General features: G+C 40.2%; 1 protein-coding gene across 10 annotated transcripts in view; it reads right to left on the bottom strand.

Moving 5' to 3' along the window:
• The window catches only part of pcm1 (pericentriolar material 1), a 294201-nt gene that overhangs the window by 65841 nt on the left and 210983 nt on the right, over positions 1-17377 (bottom strand). For all 10 annotated transcript variants that reach the window (XM_068034505.1, XM_068034495.1, XM_068034557.1 and 7 more), the window contains 4 exons: positions 14552-14729; positions 4986-5341; positions 3308-3469; positions 259-315 (listed from right to left, as the gene is read on the bottom strand). In XM_068034505.1, coding sequence (XP_067890606.1) covers positions 259-315; positions 3308-3469; positions 4986-5341; positions 14552-14729 — 753 coding nt within the window. The remainder of the gene's footprint in view (positions 1-258; positions 316-3307; positions 3470-4985; positions 5342-14551; positions 14730-17377) is intronic.

A 17377-nucleotide genomic window follows, 5' to 3' on the forward strand; every position in this document is an offset into this window, starting at 1 on the left:
TTCCTCAAACATCTCAATCAAAATTAGAAATCCATTTAAATCAGACTCATTTTTGAAAATTATTTAAATTAACTGAGTTGCAGAGAAAAAGCTAGGTTCAAATCAACTGAACTTTACTTCATTAAACAGTCTAATTAGAAACTGCTAAATTAAAAAAAAATACAAAGTCAACACAACACAGCCCAAGATAAAAGCCCCAAAGGAACCAGTTTCCTCAGAATTATTTGATTAAAAGTAACATTAAGTTCAGTACATTACCTGGTGCTTCACTGCATGCATTTCTGTTAGATTCGAGCAGTGCTCCCCCAGTATGTGCTGTAGGAAAGGGGGACAGAGATAGGTAGTAATTTGTACTGAACACTGTACTGTAGTGGAAAAATTATCTATTGCATTGCAGGAAAGGGATTAAAAGTGAGAAATGAAGCCGCAACAAAAAAAAAGCTAGCAATATTACATGCACACACAAATTAAATGGAGCTCTTTGATGCTCATGTTGAATATTATGCAGCAGTAAAGCACTTCTAAAGTAAATAATGGCATTTAGATGTATTCATTAAGATGTTGAGAAATGCTTCCCATGAGGCGTACCACTGATAATACACGTTTACTACCATATCTCAATGATTGACTAAACATGAAAAAAAGATAAAGACGACTGCTCCAAGAAAAGTACTTGAAAACTTTGTTTTCTTGTAAACATAATTAATAAATTAGATCTTATTTTTAATACATCAACAATTTAACAATGTTGAAATCTGTCAAAATATTACAAAATTTACAATGTATAACTGAAAGCACAAACAGGGAATAAACAAAAACCAACTAATTCCTTCCTAAAGTGCAGAATTAAATATTTCTTCTCAACATAGTACAGGATCCTCTTTATAGGTAGAACAGTACATTCCAGCCAGGCAGATCCATGCACAGAATCAATGCTAGTTCGTGACAAACCTACAAGTAAGCTGGCATGACAGCCCTATTCTATGATGACAGCCAGTGACAGGCACATGACCCCAGCTAAACACCAAATTATTGAAGGAGAAAATTGAATGCACTTCCTTGATTTGGTATCACTTAATTCACATTGCTATTTACCAAATATAGATCTGGGCTCACTAAACTCCCCATGCAAAATGTGATGATATGGAAATTACATTATAAAATAAGCGGCCCTAGTAGCCCTTCCCATTTTTTTTTAAATGTAAAGACAGATTTACAGTTTCAGTACTCCAAAAACCATAAACCTATGTTGTGCGCCAATAATGTTATATTTTCACTCTTCCAAATTGAATTATACTTTTTCATGCTTAATCTGGCTCTCAAGTACAAAATACAATGCCCATGAACTATTTGCTTAAAACAAACTGTTTACAAATAAACTGCATATTGAGGTGGCTTTTAGTTCAGTTACATGAAAAGAAGTCAAGTTTCTGACAGAATGTTGCATCAAATCTTCCCTTTTGGATTAAATAAAGGAGATAGCAACTTGAAAGGATTTCCCATATGGTAATTTCTCAATCCCAACCATGTAATCTTGTGATTCGCTGAGAAGAGAACCAAAAAGGAAGCGACAATCATAAGCCAATTATATATCACTTGTACACCACCTTCCCATTTAACTGAAAAGGTGTGTTGAGGATCCTTTCTGTGGGAGATTCAACTGAAGGGTCGCCTTGTTAGCAGTAAAATTGACATATATATGTGCGTGTATACAATATATGTTATCTGAAAGTACTCTGAACAAAAAGTACTTGCCTGGACTTTCATTCTCCATGATACATTCATGAAATAACATGTGCAGATATAATAGCTCCCCCACCGCTTCTAATGGCGTGTGAGTATGGTAGTTAAATATAATTTTCTAAAATTTGCTATGGTAATGACAGTGAAACTGTCAGCACTCAACATCATTTCGCCACTGAAATGGACAGCAACTTTGGGAATCCTTACATGCGCAGAATAATCCAGAAGCAGCTGTCAGTGATTTTACACTTCTCCAGAGGTCACATTGTTGAGGCCCTCGCCAGACTGAATCATCTATGAATTAATGAGAATCTCCACTCTTGTGCTGTCTCACTAAGAATCCTTGCAAAAGTTACATCTTGTTGAAAGAGGTGTAACTGGGCATTTAATGGTGCATTAACTTCATAATTACTGCTGAAGACCCTCGCTGGCCCTAAAAAAACTAATTTTATTTTTGTGCAATATCAAATTTATCCATTATGATTAAAATTCCATATACTTTAACTTTTTTAAAGTTTATTTTATCTATTTTATTCCAATCACTTATTTTGCTATCTGAAATAAAAAATAAAAAATAGAGGGATTCACTGCTTTGGACTTCCTGGTTTGCTGTCAGAATAATGTGATTTCACTGCTCACCAGCATCACTGCTGCTATGTACATTGAGATCCCTTCGACTTGGCACCAGATTTAAACTACCATCGGCAAATCAAAATTCCATACCACACAGCTAGTTGTATCTTCTTGGGTTGCTGCTAACTGGAATATCTGGGCCATTGTTTTGCTATACATTTTAGACAGCATGACTTTCTAACTGAAGCAACTGGTCATTTGTCAACAGATAATAAATAAATCAGTTTGAAGTGTTTGTCCCAAGAAATATGCACTTCATATCAACTGCATTCAGAAGTGAAGGTCCATAATTTGTTCGCTGAATATTTAAAAGAACATATATATTTACTTAAAAATTGAACACATGTACAGTACAGGCATTATGCTCCCTCCCATGAAAATCCCACCATCTTAGGGCTCCACTTACAGCTGGAATACTCCAATGACATACGAATAGGACTGCCTACAAGTATTCTGATGTTCCATTTATTTGCATTAAAATCTCCTCTTTAAACCACTGATCTGGAAGTGTGAACATCAGTAAAGATGACTAACTGAGTACCTGCGCACAAAGGGTCACAAAACTCTGGGGAAATGATTCCACAATTTAAGATGAATACTCAACCTATCTGTATACAAAATACAAATTATTTTGAATCTACAGTGGTTAAGCAGATTCAAAAGGCTTCATTTACAAAACTAGTTATTTTGAAAATAGCTTGGCTATTAATAATATAGAATTGTTACAATAGTAATTGTATGAAGTCTTGGGAGTCACATTTCACTAACATTTTCTCCTTTTGGGAGAATTTCACATTAAATAAACTGTAAATTGAGAAAGTTTGTGGTTAAGAAAGATTGTTTTACACTAAGATTGTAAAGAAAAAAATCCAAATGGCATTACAAATAAACTAAACAAACTAACATCAGATGCCCGATCAAAATAACATACCAGAGGAGAGGTCGCTTGATTTCTTTCGTTTTGACTTTTCCTGCAAATCATCTTTGGTTGTGCCAGAAGTTTGAGGTTTCAAAAATTCTTCCGTCTGTGTGGAGTGGCAGACTTTTTCTCTACAACTTTCACTAGCACTGAAAATGTTTGCAGATTCAAAACCTAACAGAAAAGTGCTTCAGCTTAGCAACGAAAGTTGAAAAATATTCACTCATATGTTTCTAAGTATTTTCTCACAAGTCTTTTAATGCAATATTTCTGTAGAATTATGGCTAATTAATCTATCACTTTTGAAATTTACCGAGAAAAATTGGTATATTTGAGAAGTCTTTTCTTATCAATGCAATAGGGATGACAGATTCTTAGAAGACCATTTTTACAACTATTGGCAGGAATTCTGCCCTTAAAGCAGATTGAATGTTGCTGCCAAAATCTATAATAGATATTTACTACATTTAAAAACAGGCAGCTAAACTGGTGTTCACAAATTGTACTGTAAACTACAAAATATTAGTGCAAAGAAAACTTGGTACAGCCTGATGCTACCAGCACTTCTTGCTGCAACATTTGATTGATCATATTATAGTAATAAAAACTGCTGTGTAGTATAGCAATTCGCATCTCACAGAGCCTAATAGAATATAAGGTCAACCTTGTACAGCAAGATCAGTGAAATTTACACTTCAAAGAACAGAGGGTTTAGAATCTACAACATATCAGATTAACAGCTTCTTTTATATTATTTTCTGCAGCACAAGTGGCACTGGCTCTCAATGCCTGTATCTTGCGCAGCTGATGTCAACCCCAAAGCATATTTGGCAACTTGCTCAAGTCTGTCACTGGAGAAGATGCTTTAAAAGAACAGCTGGCCTCAGTAAATCCAACAAGTATCCTTTGGGGTTGCCATGGTTGTGCAAGAACCGTGCATCAAATGCAGAGGCACAAAATCTATGTACAGCAATTTCATTCCTTAATCATGTGATTATGTTGAATTCATCCATCTTAAAGTGGTCACATAAATTTAGACTTCACAAAATGGAGAAAAATTTAAATGTCAAATCAACTTGTTGAAATTGTTTTAGAAATTAGCAAAGTTTCCCCTGCATAACAAATAATTAACATTATTACAAACAAGGTGCTATACAGTGGCAGATTTTATTTTGGATCGTACAAGAGTAGCAACTCTGCTCCAGCTTGCTGTATTTACATTATTAAAACTAGTTCATTCAACACAATAGTAGAGCTTTTGACCTAATTTATGATGGTCTAAGATTCTACTACCTGTATAAGGGGGCCAGTTTTAGAAACTGAAATGCAGGAATCTAGCACACAAACTACTCTTGTGATCTGAACAAATGAAAGTGTAAAAGCACCTACAGATGGACTTACTTAAAATCAAATGCCACAGAAAGCACACTTGCAACCTATCCTGAGTCAGTTGTTGTCTATTCTAATACATGTGAAAGATCTGACTTTCCCAAGTCTAGACTTCAAATCTAATGAAATATATACTAGGTTTCCTATTCCACAATTTATGATCACAATTTAAAACAAGAAATTTCACACTACCATTGAATATACAACTCTTGATCCAATTGCTGTCCTGAGTAATGAGGGTCCTTCAAAAAAAATTAACTCACATGGGTACCCATAAAACAAGCTACAGCATAAGTTATACCTGCACGAATTTCCTGGTGGTTTTTCTGATGAAAATATGTCTTTTTAAATTTTCCCTTTGGAGTTTTGTCCTTGGAAGCCAGACTGGCCTGTGCACAGGCTTTTCTGGATTTAAATGTTTTTGTTACAGTAGTAGGATCAACTGGATCTGGCATACTACTAAAACTTTCCAGGGATGATTCTTCAAAATTCTTCGTATTTTTGCATTGAGCTTGTTGCTTTGGGTTGCTTACACTCATTTGTGGTAGTGAAGTGGGTGGTCTTATTTGCCTGGGTGATGGTCCGAAATCATTTTTCATATCATTCAACCACTCCAATTCACTCTGCTCTCTCTCATCCTTGGCCTGTTTTTGGATCCTTTTTTTAAAGACAGACAGTCAAGTCAGTACAACCAGCAGAAATATTATATGAAGTAGTACCATATTGGTTTAAAGCAATGCTAAACTAATTTTCACAACTGAGGCAGAACAAAATGCAAACAGGGTGATGTGAATCCTAATAAGATTTTTTTTTAGTTTCTCCCCCCAGACCTTTTTGCCATATGCAATCTGTAAATACTGTGTTCTATTAAATTAGGGATTATTATTATATATTTGACATGAAGGTAAACAAATCAACTCGCCAATTGTTGAATCAACACCAGTCACCACCTACACCCCACCTCCAAAGAAAAGCATAGCACTGCAGGGACTCAGAGGATGACTGTGTGGAGGTGTATATGACGCAAAAAAAAAGTAAAAGATTCGTCATCTGTCTTCTTCAATTGCACACATATTCCAGAAATGTATCAAAGCAGTGTCACTTCAGGAAGGGTGAGGCTCCTGCAGATGAGTCACAGCACCAGTTGCCACGACCAAACCACCTAAGATGTCAAGTGGCACAATCAAATTCAGACTGCAATACTTAATGAACAATCAAGAATTACTCAGTGAGACAATCTTATAAATACTAAAATTAAAGCAAAATAATGCGGATGCTGGAAATCTGAAATAAAAACAAGAAATGCTGGAACCACTCAGCAGGTCTGGCAGCATCTGTGAAAAGAGAAGCAGAGTTAACGTTTCGGGTCAGTGACCCTTCATCGGAATCTTATAAATACTTTCAATTCCAACCCAATATCCAGATAGCAACCTCGAACAGATGTATTACATTTATAATGCACTGTATGAAAACAAGTTTGCAGGTACAGAAGGTGATAAGGAAGGTAAATGGAAATTTGGCATTTATTGCTAAAGGAATAGAGTATAAATGTAGGGAAGTGTTGCTGCAACTGTACAAGGCATTAGTGAGACCGCACCTGGAGTATTGCATACAGTTTTGGTCCCCTTACTTGAGAAAGGATGTAGTTGCATAGGAAGCAGTTCACAGGAAGATCACTAGATTGATTCCAGAGATGAGGGGTTTGTCTTATGAAGAGAGATTGAGCAGTTTAGGCCTTTACTCTCTGGAGTTTAGAAGAATGAGAGGAGATCTAATTGCGGTATATATGATGATTAAGGGGATTGACAAAGTAGATATAGAGAGGATGTTTCCTCTTGTGGGGCAATCTAGAACGAGAGGTCATAGTTTTAGGATAAGGGGTAGCAGATTTAAAACAGAGATGAGGAGAAATTACTTCTCTCAAAGGGTCGTGAATCTGTGGAATTCACTACCCCAGAGTGCGGTGGATGCCGGGACATTGGGTAAATTTAAGGAGGAGATAGACAGATCTTTAATTAGAAATGGGTTGAAGGGTTATGGAGAACGGGCAGGAAAGTAGAGTTGAGGCCAAGATGAGACCAGCCATCATCATATTGAATGGCGGAGCAGGCCCGAGGGGCTGAATTGCCTACTCCTGCCCCTAGTTCTTATGAGTTCAGATTCTACAATGGCAGATTGAGAATTTAAGTTTAATTAAAAAAGATATCTGGAAATAAAAAACGTTTTAATCTATGAGTGACCATGATATTATAGGATTGTCAAACACCCAACTGGTTCAATAATGTCCATTAAGGAAGGAAACTGGCCATCCTTATGCAAACTGGCCTATATGTGGTTCCAGTCCAACACCAATCTGTTTAAATATTATATGTTAAAATATTAAATGCTCACAGTTGTCCCACCACCAGCTTCTCATGGCAACTAGGGATGGGCAATAATTGCTGGCTTTGCCATTGACACCCAAATTGAGAGAATGAATGAAAAGAAAAACGAAATGGCAGCCCATGCACAATACACTCTTCCACCTACTTAACTAGCTTGCCTTTGGACCTTTAACCAAAGTAAACAAATAATATGAGACTTCCTAAAATTACTTTGCACCAGAAAAATACAGCACAAGAATTCATAGTAAAAACAAAGCTCTCCTTCTGACTGGCATGACAGCAGATAAAAACAACAATTTCTGGCCCAAATAAAATTTGAAAGCAATTTTCAGTAGGAACTCTGGGTGAGTCCTAAGGATTGCCTTGTCAGATTATAACCGATCTAAAAGAGTGTGCACTGCAGGTCTACCTGCCTTTGGCAGATTGTTCCTGGCAACTGTGTAATTTTCCACACCAGAAACTTGATCACATGTTTGAAAAGGTCAGAACAGTGGATACAGAGACTTGTGGAGAACTAAATTAAACTTGCAACTGGGAATCAGTGAAGGCCTTTGTGGACACAGTTTCTAAATGGCTGGCATAAAAATAAGACACCAAAGGCTGAACCCCTGGCAAACCAAATACAAACAGGTCACAAAATAAACAGCTATAGTATGAAACCAATTTTTTTTTCCTTCATGGAATGTGGTGGTGAGTTGCCTTCTTTAACTGCTCAGTCAGTGTGGTATAGCTATACCTCAAGTGCCATGAAGCAGGAAATTCTAGGATCTTAACCCAGTGACGACGAAGTAACGGTGATACATTTCCAAGTCCAGATGGTGTGCAACTGACAGGAGAACTTGCTGGGTGGTGTTCCCATGCGCCTGATGCCCTTGTCCATCTAGGCAGGAAAGGCTGAAGTTTTGGGAGGTGCTGTCGAAGAAGCCTTGGCCTATTGCTGCATTGCATCTTGTAGATGGTACACACTGCAGCCATATTACATGGTGGTGGAGGGGGTGCCAATCAAGCGAGCTGCTTTGTCCCAAATGGTGTTGAACTTCTTGAGTGCTATTGGAGCTGCACTTGTCCAGTCAAGTGAAGAGTAGTCCATTACAATCCTTGTGCCTTGCAGATGATGGAAAGGCTTCAGGGAGTCAGATGATGAGTTGCTCACTGTAGAATGGGGTTTTAACCAACAAATGCTGGAGGTACTCCAGAATGTGAGAAACAACAGGAGATAGGATGTCAGAGGGTTATAGACGCTGTACAAACGTTTACTAGTTCATGTGGCAGTATTGAATATTACAGTGCTGGAGAAAGAGGATGTCCTAGAGGGGTCCAGGACAGAATTTATTTGGCTAAACAAAGAAACAAAACAGGCACCATTACACGACTGGGTGTATTCTTTAGGCCAACTAGTGGAAAAGATATAGAGGTCTATAGGCCAACTAGTGGAAAAGATATAGAGGAACAAATTTGCAAGGAATTTATAGAGAGGAGTAAAACTATAGAATAGTTATAACAGGGTATTTTAATTATCCTAATTTAGACTGGGATAGTAACAGTGTACAGGGCATAGAGGGACCAATGAGGGAGGAGGAATTGCTGGATCTGGTTTTGGGGAATGAGGTCGGTTAAATGGATCAAGTGTCAGTACGTGAACATTAAGGGGACAGTGATCATAGTATCATAAGGTTTAGGTTAGCTATGGAAAAGGACAAGGAGCAATCCAGAGGTAAAAAATAATGAATTGGAGAAGGGCCAATTTCAATGGAGCGAGGATAGATCTGGCCCACGTAGAGTGAAATTGTAGATTGGTAGGCAAAACTCTAACCGAACAATGGGCTGCCTTTAAAGAGGAGATGGTTCAGGTACAGTCGAGGTACATTCCCACGAGGGGAAAAGGTAGGACAAACAAAACCAGAGCCCCCATGGATGACGAAAGAGATAGCGAGTAAGATGAAGCAGAAAAAGGGTGCATATGACAGATGTCATGTTGATAATACAAGTGAGAACCAGGCTGAATATAGAAAGTTCAGAGAAGTGAAAAAAGAAATGAGAAGCAAAGGGAGAGCATGAGAAGAGCATGGCAGTTAACATAAAAAGGAATCCAAAAGTCTTCTGTAGACATACAAATAGCAATGGAGGTAAAAGGAGGAGTGAAGCCAATTATGGACCAAAAAGGGGATTTATGTATGGAGGCAGAGGACATGGTTGAGTTACTAAATGAGTACTTTGCATCTGTCTTTATCAAGGAAGAAGATGCTGCTAAAGTCATACTGGAAGAGGAGGTACCTGGGTCACTGGATGGGCTAGAAATTGATGAAGAGGAGATATCAGAAAGTTGATAAGTCACCAGCACCGGTTGAGATGCATCCGACGTTACTGAAGGAAGTAAGGGTGGAAATTGCAGAGGCACTGGCCATAATCTTCCAATCCTCTTTAGATACAGGGGTGCTGCCAGAGTTCTGGAGAATTGCAAATGTTACACTTTTGTTCAAAAAAGGGTGCAAGGATAAGCCCAGCAACTATAGGCCAGTCAATCTAACCTCAGTAGTGGTAAAGTTTTTAGAAAAGATAATCCGGGACAAAATTAATAGTAACTTGGAGAAATGTGAATTAATTAAGGAAAGTCAGCAGCGATTTAAGGGTAAATTGTGTTTAACTAATTTGATTGTGTTTTTAATGAGGTAACAGAGGGTTGATGAGGGTAATGTGGTTTATGTGGTGTACATGAACTTCCAAAAGGTGTATGATAAAGTGCCACATAACAGGCTTGTTAGCAAAGCTGAAGCCCATGGAATAAAAGGGACAGTGGCAGCATGGGTACAAAATTGTCTGAGTGAGAAAAAATAGTAGAGTAGCAATGAACGGTTGTTTTTCAGACTGGAGGGCAGTAGGTAGTGAAGTTGCCCAGGCGTTGGCGTTAGGGCCGCTGCTCTTCTTGATCTATAATCAAAAACACAAAACTTGGAAATATTGTGAACTATGAAGAGGGTAGTGATAAACTTCAAGAGGACATTAACAGGCTGGTGAAAGGGGCAGAAAAGTGGCAGATGAAATTTAATGCAGAGAAGTGTGAAGTGAAAGATTTTGGTAGTAAGAACAAGGAAAGGCATTATAAAATAAAGGTTACAATTCTGAAGGGGTGCAGGAGCAGAGTAGTCTGGGGGTATATGTGCACAAATCATTGAAAGTGGCAAGGCAGGTTGAGAAAACAGTTAATAAGGGAATCGGGATCCTGGGCTTTATAAATAAAAGGCACAGATTACAAATGCAAGGTAGTTATGATTAACCTTTATAAAACGCTGGCTTGGCCTCAACATTAGTATTGTGCCCAAATCTGGGCAACACACTTTAGGAAGGATGTGAAGGCATAAGAGAAGGTGCGGAAAAGATTTACGCAAATGGTTCCGGGGATGAGGGATTTCAGTTACGTGGATAGATTGGAGAGGCTGGGGCCGCTCTCCTACGAACAGAGGAGGTAGAGAAGAGATTTGATAGAGGTGTTCAAAATCACAAGGGGTCAGCACAGAGTAGATAGGGAGAAACTGTTCCCATTGGTGAAAGGGTTGAGAACCAGAGGACGACGATTCAAGGTGAATGGCAAAAGAACCAAAGGCAACATGAGGAAAAACATTTTCATGCAGAGAACGGTTAGAATCAGGAATACATAGCCTGAGAGTGTGGTGAAGACAGATTCAATCCTGGCTTTCAAAAGGGAAATGGATATTTATCTTGAGAGAACAAAACTGCAGGGCTACGGAGAAAAGACGGGGGAGTAGTACAAGCTCAAGCAGAGAACTGGCAGGGACATGACAGGATAAGTTTGGCAAGTTTTGGGAACCTTGGATAACGTGGGATATTGTGAGCCTCGTCAAAAAGAAAAAGGAAGCATTCGTAAGGGCTGGAAGGCTAGGAATCCCTTGAGGAATATAAAGACAGTAGGAAGGAACTTAAGCAAGGAGTCAGGAGGGCTAAAAGGGGTTATGAGAAGTCATTGGCAAACAGGATTAAGGAAAATCCCAAGGTTTTTTATACGTATATAAAGAGCAAGAGGATAACCAGGGAAAGGGTTGGCCCATTCAAGGACAGAGAAGGGAAACTATGTGTGGAGCCAGAGGAAATGGGCAAAGTCCTCAATGAGTACTTGTCATCAGTATTCACCAAGGAGAAGGACTTGGTGGATGATGAGCCTAGGGAAGGGAGCATAGATAGTCTCAGTCATCTCATTATCAAAAAGGAGGAGGTGTTGGGTGTCTTGCAAAGCATTCAGGTAGATAAGTCCCCAGGGTCTGATGGGATCCACCCCAGAATACTGAGGGAGGCAAGGGAAGAAATTGCTGGGGCCTTGACAGAAATCTTTGTATCCTCATTGGCTACAGGTGAGGTCCCAGAGGACTGGAGAATAGTTAATGTTGTTCCTTTGTTTATGAAGGGTAGCAAGGATAATCCAGGAAATTATAGGCCGGTGAGCCTTACGTCAGTGGTAGGGAAATTATTAGAGAGGATTCTTCGGGATAGGATTTACTCCCATTTGGAAACAAATGGACTTATTAGCGAGAGGCAGCATGGTTTTGTGAAGGGGAGGTCGTGTCTCACTAATTTGATTGAGTTTTTTGAGGAAGTGACAAACATGATTGATGAAGGAAGGGCAGTGTATGTTATCTATATGGACTTCAGTAAAGCCTTTGACAAGGTCCCTCATGGCAGACTGATAAAAAAGGTGAAGTCACATGGGATCAGAGGGGAGCTGGCAAGATGGATACAGAACGGGCTCGGTCATAGAAGACAGAGGGTAGCAGTGGAAGGGTGCTTTTCTGAATGGAGGGATGTGACTAGTGGTGTTCTGCAGGGATCAGTGCTGAGACCTTTGCTGTTTGTAGTATATATAAATGATTTGGATAAATGTAGCTGGTCTGATTAGTAAGTTTGCGGACGACACAAAGGTTGGTGGAGTTGCGGACAGTGATGAGGATTGTCAGAGGATACAGATCGGTTGGAGACTTGGGCGGAGAAATGGCAGATGGCGTTTCATTTGGACAAATGTGAGGTAATGCATTTTGGAAGGTCTAATGCAGGTGGGACGTATACAGTAAATGGCAGAACCCTTAGGAGTGTTGACAGGCAGACAGATCTGGGCGTACAGGTCTACAGGTCACTGAAAGTGGCAACGCAGGTGGATAAGGTAGTCAAAGAAGGCATACGGCATGCTTGCCTTCATCGGTCGGGGCACAGAGTATAAAAATAGGCAAGTCATGCTGCAGCTGTACAGAACTTTAGTTAGGCCACACTTAGAATACTGCGTGCAATTCTGGTCGCCACACTACCAGAAGGACGTGGAGGCTTTGGAGAGGGTACAGAAGAGGTTTACACCAGGATGTTGCCTGGCCTGGAGGGCATTAGCTATGAGTAAAGGTTGGATAAACTCGGATTGTTTTCACTGGAACGACGGAGGTGGAGGGGCGACATGATAGAGGTTTACAAAGTTATAAGTGGCATGGACAGAGTGGATAGTCAGAAGCTTTTTCCCAGGGTGGAAGAGTCAGTTACTGGGGGACATAGGTTTAAGGTGAGAGGGGCAAAGTTTAGAGGGGATGTGCAAGGCAAGTTCTTTACACAGAGGGTGGTGAGTGCCTGGAACTTGTTGCCGGAGGAGGTGGTGGAAGCAGGTACCATAGAGACGTTTAAGAGGCATCTTGACAAATACGTGAATAGGATGGGAATTGAGGGATACGGACCCCGGAAGTGCAGAAGGTTTTAGTTTAGGCAGGCATCAAGATCGGCGCAGGCTTGGAGGGCCGAATGGCCTGTTCCTTAGCTGTACTGTTCTTTGACAGGCTGTGCTGTAATCATTCAATGATTCTATGTCCCAAGTCCTTTTCGTAGATGCCTGTATGATTTAAGATATTTATGACTGAACGGAGGACACCATTGCCTTTCAATAGCAAGGCAGGCACCAAAAACATAAATGGCTCAGATGCAATATCAGAACCTCCAACTGAAAGATCTTTTCTGCATGATAATGGGATCCTATCCTTTTTTAATTGCCAGGATGTCCAAAAAAAAATGTTTGAGACACCAATGTGGAGTAACCAACATAACATCACTTTTTGTGTTTGAGCCTTTGGTGTTGGATTACGCAAGAAATTATTTGCCTCGACTGTCATGGTAGAATCCTATAAACTATCCAATTGGTTTCTCCTGTAAAATCTCGATAAATTAAAAAGGCAAGCCTCTCTGAACATTTCTTTGACCCAAGATTCTATGATGGCTTTGTTTAATTTTACACAGATGTCTACAACTAGGTCTCCAGTTGCTGGAAATAACCAGCAGTTCACAGATAAGATCTGAAGCAAGAAATCATCCTGGAGATGCAGTATACTCTAGGGTCCTGAGCTTAGAAACCCCAGATTTTGCCATAAAAGCACTGCAGGCTTTATATGACTTGCCGCTGATCGAGGAGTACTCTTCGATGTACTGCTTTTCAGTCATTTCTGAAGTTATTTGCAAACTCTGCTGGTGCTTAGAATCTTTGAACCTGTCTACTCAAGACCCTCAATGATCATAGCCATCCGATTACAGGAATCAAAGTACCAAAATACATGGACTGTTCAAGACATAAAACACTGCCTGCTGGTAATAAACTTGCGAGGTAAATTTGTTGACAAATTTAGGGGAAGGAGGGTTGGATTAACATCTTGATTGAACCACAACTGCTTAACAAAGGTTTGGACAACTTCCACTGTCTGCTTTGGGAACTCACCCCGACTAGCTTGATATGTTAATCCAAAAATTAGTAGCCATAGCTCACAGGGAAGTGGACATAACTAGCCACTTCCACAGGTTTTTTTTTTAAGGTCTGTGTGAGACCTGGAGGAAAGGTTCTGCTCTAGCAGTTATAGCAAGTACATTGCCAACTGTCTTGGGCTTGTTTGATAATGCTCCTGTGAAGCACTGTGGGACGTTTTACAAGGTTAATACAGTTGTTGTTGATACCTATATCCTAATGATGGACAGCTGAAGGGTTTAACTCATGATTGTTTGAACATACTTTCTCCCAAGCCCAAGGCTTTGGCAATCCTCTTAGACAGCCTCCTCAGATTGCATTATTTCCCTCTACATTAATATTCAAAGAGTTAGGTTGTAAATTATTTAAAATTTATAAAATAGCAACTTGACCTCACCACCCTATATCTCATGGTCTGCTGGCACAAAAATTATAGGCCCAGACTCTCGCAAAATAATTTTCTTCAAATACTGGAAGGCTAAGGGGATGTTTTCCTCTTCGCTAATTTTAGCAAAAGAGCAAACAGAGGAACACTGCATGTCCTTGTCTCTACTTCTTTTCTAAAAACAGTGAACATTAGAAATATATTCCTCAAATGCCAACTTAGAATTTCTAGATTGAAATAATCTATCTAGCAAGTTATAAAGGAAACAAAAATATTTTTACTAAGTGAAAGCAGCAAGACCCACTGCGAGCTGAAAATACTATACATACCACTTCTTGTCTCTCCATTTCGGAGAATTACTTTCAAATGGCTTTGGGAAGGCCAAGTACTCAGTTTTTCCAGAGATGCTGTGCTCATTTCCAAGTGGTTGTTGTTCATTGCTTTGGACACTGACATTTTGAGAGAGGTCACTAAACCCAGGAGGGAATATTGGGTTAAGGTTAAAACCTGTTTTTGAAAAAAGATAAATTGATTAACAAATTAACTACTGTGTTGCATCTGATTGAGTAGTAGAAACATAATAGCTGTTAACTCTTAGTCAAGGCTTCTAGGCTCAATGCTGTCATTTAGATTTTAAAAATTACATAACTCCAATTTTAAAAAAGTTTTTTTCCCCCCAAAATATACTTAAAAATAGCTTTAGCATGTAAAATTAAAGCGCATGGGATTGGGGGCAGTGTATTGCGATGGATAGATAATTGGTTGGCAGACAGAAAGCAAAGGGTAGGGATAAATGGGTCTTTTTCCGAATGGCAGGCAGTGACTAATGGGGTACTGCAGGGATCGATGCTAGGACCCCTGATATTCACAATATACATTTATGATTTAGATGAGGGAACGAAATGTAATATCTCCAAATTTGCAGATGACACAAAACTGGGTGGTAGGGTGAGTTGTGAGGAGGATGCAGAGAGGCTTCAGGGTGATTTGGACAAGTTGAGTGAGTGGGCAAACACATGGCAGATGCAGTATAATGTGGATAAATGTGAGGTTATCCACTTTGGTAGCAAAAACAGGAAGGTAGATTATCTGAACGGCTATAAACTGAGAGAGGGGAATATGCAGCGAGACCTGGGTGTTCTCTTACTGAAGGTAAGCATGCAAGTGCAACAGGTGGTACAAAGAAAATTACAGCACAGGAACAGGCCCTTCGGCCCTCCAAGCCTACGCCGCTCCAAATCCTCTATCTAAACCTGTCGCCTATTTTCGAAGGGTCTGTATCTCTTTACTTCCTGCACATTCATGTATCTGTCTAGATACATCTTAAAAGACGCTATCGTGCCCGCGTCTACCACCTCCGCTGGCAATGCGTTCCATGCACCCACCACCCTCTGCGTAAAGAACTTTCCACGCATATCCCCCCTAAACTTTTCCCCTTTCACTTTGAACTCGTGTCCCCTTGTAATTGAATCCCCCACTCTGGGAAAAAGCTTCTTGCTATCCACCCTGTCGATACCTCTCATGATTTTGTACACCTCAATCAGGTCCCCCCTCAATCTCCGTCTTTCTAATGAAAATAATCCTAATCTACTCAACCTCTCTTCATAGCTAGCGCCCTCCATACCAGGCAACATCCTGGTGAACCTCCTCTGCACCCTCTCCAAAGCATCCACATCCTTTTGGTAATGTGGCGACCAGAACTGCACGCAGTATTCCAAATGTGGCCGAACCAAAGTCCTATACAACTGTAACATGACCTGCCAACTCTTGTACTCAATACCCCGTCCGATGAAGGAAAGCATGCCGTATGCCTTCTTGACCACTCTATTGACCTGCGTTGCCACCTTCAGGGAACAATGGACCTGAACACCCAAATCTCTCTGTACATCAATTTTCCCCAGGACTTTTCCATTTACTGTATAGTTCACACTTGAATTGGATCTTCCAAAATGCATCACCTCGCAGTTGCCCTGATTGAACTCCATCTGCCATTTCTCTGCCCAACTCTCCAGTCTATCTATATTCTGCTGTATTCTCTGACAGTCCCCTTCACTATCTGCTACTCCACCAATCTTAGTGTCGTCTGCAAACTTGCTAATCAGACCACCTATACTTTCCTCCAAATCATTTATGTATATCACAAACAACAGTGGTCCCAGCACGGATCCCTGTGGAACACCACTGGTCACACGTCTCCATTTTGAGAAACTCCCTTCCACTGCTACCCTCTGTCTCCTGTTGCCCAGCCAGTTCTTTATCCATCTAGCTAGTACACCTTGGACCCCATGCGCCTTCACTTTCTCCATCAGCCTACCATGGGGAACCTTATCAAACGCCTTACTGAAGTCCATGTATATGACATCTACAGCCCTTCCCTCATCAATCAACTTTGTCACTTCCTCAAAGAATTCTATTAAGTTGGTAAGACATGACCTTCCCTGCACAAAACCATGTTGCCCATCATTGATAAGCCCATTTTCTTCCAGATAGGAATAGATCCTATCCCTCAGTATCTTCTCCAGCAGCTTCCCTACCACTGACGTCAGGCTCACCGGTCTATAATTACCTGGATTATCCCTGCTACCCTTCTTAAACAAGGGGACAACATTAGCAATTCTCCAGTCCTCCGGGACCTCACCCGTGTTTAAGGATGTTGCAAAGATATCTGTTCAGGCCCCAACTATTTCCTCTCTCGCTTCCCACAGTAACCTAGGATAGATCCCATCCGGACCTGGGGACTTGTCCACCTTAATGCCTTTTAGAATACCCAACACTTCCTCCCTCCTTATGCCGACTTGACCTAGAGTAATCAAACATCTGTCCCTAACCTCAACATCCGTCATGTCCCTCTCCTCGGTGAATACCGATGCAAAGTACTCATTTAGAATCTCACCCATTTTCTCTGACTCCACGCATAAATTTCCTCCTTTGTCCTTGAGTGGGCCAATCCTTTCTCTAGTTACCCTCTTGCTCCTTATATATGAATAAAAGGCTTTGGGATTTTCCTTAACCCTGTTTGCTAAAGATATTTCATGACCCCTTTTAGCCCTCTTAATTCCTCGTTTCAGATTGCGCCTACAATCCCGATATCCTTTCAAAGCTTCGTCTTTCTTCAGGTAAAAAAGACAAATGGTATGTTGGCCTTCATAGCAAGA

Source organism: Heterodontus francisci, chromosome 1, assembly GCF_036365525.1.
Source record: "Heterodontus francisci isolate sHetFra1 chromosome 1, sHetFra1.hap1, whole genome shotgun sequence".
Taxonomy (NCBI): domain Eukaryota; kingdom Metazoa; phylum Chordata; class Chondrichthyes; order Heterodontiformes; family Heterodontidae; genus Heterodontus; species Heterodontus francisci.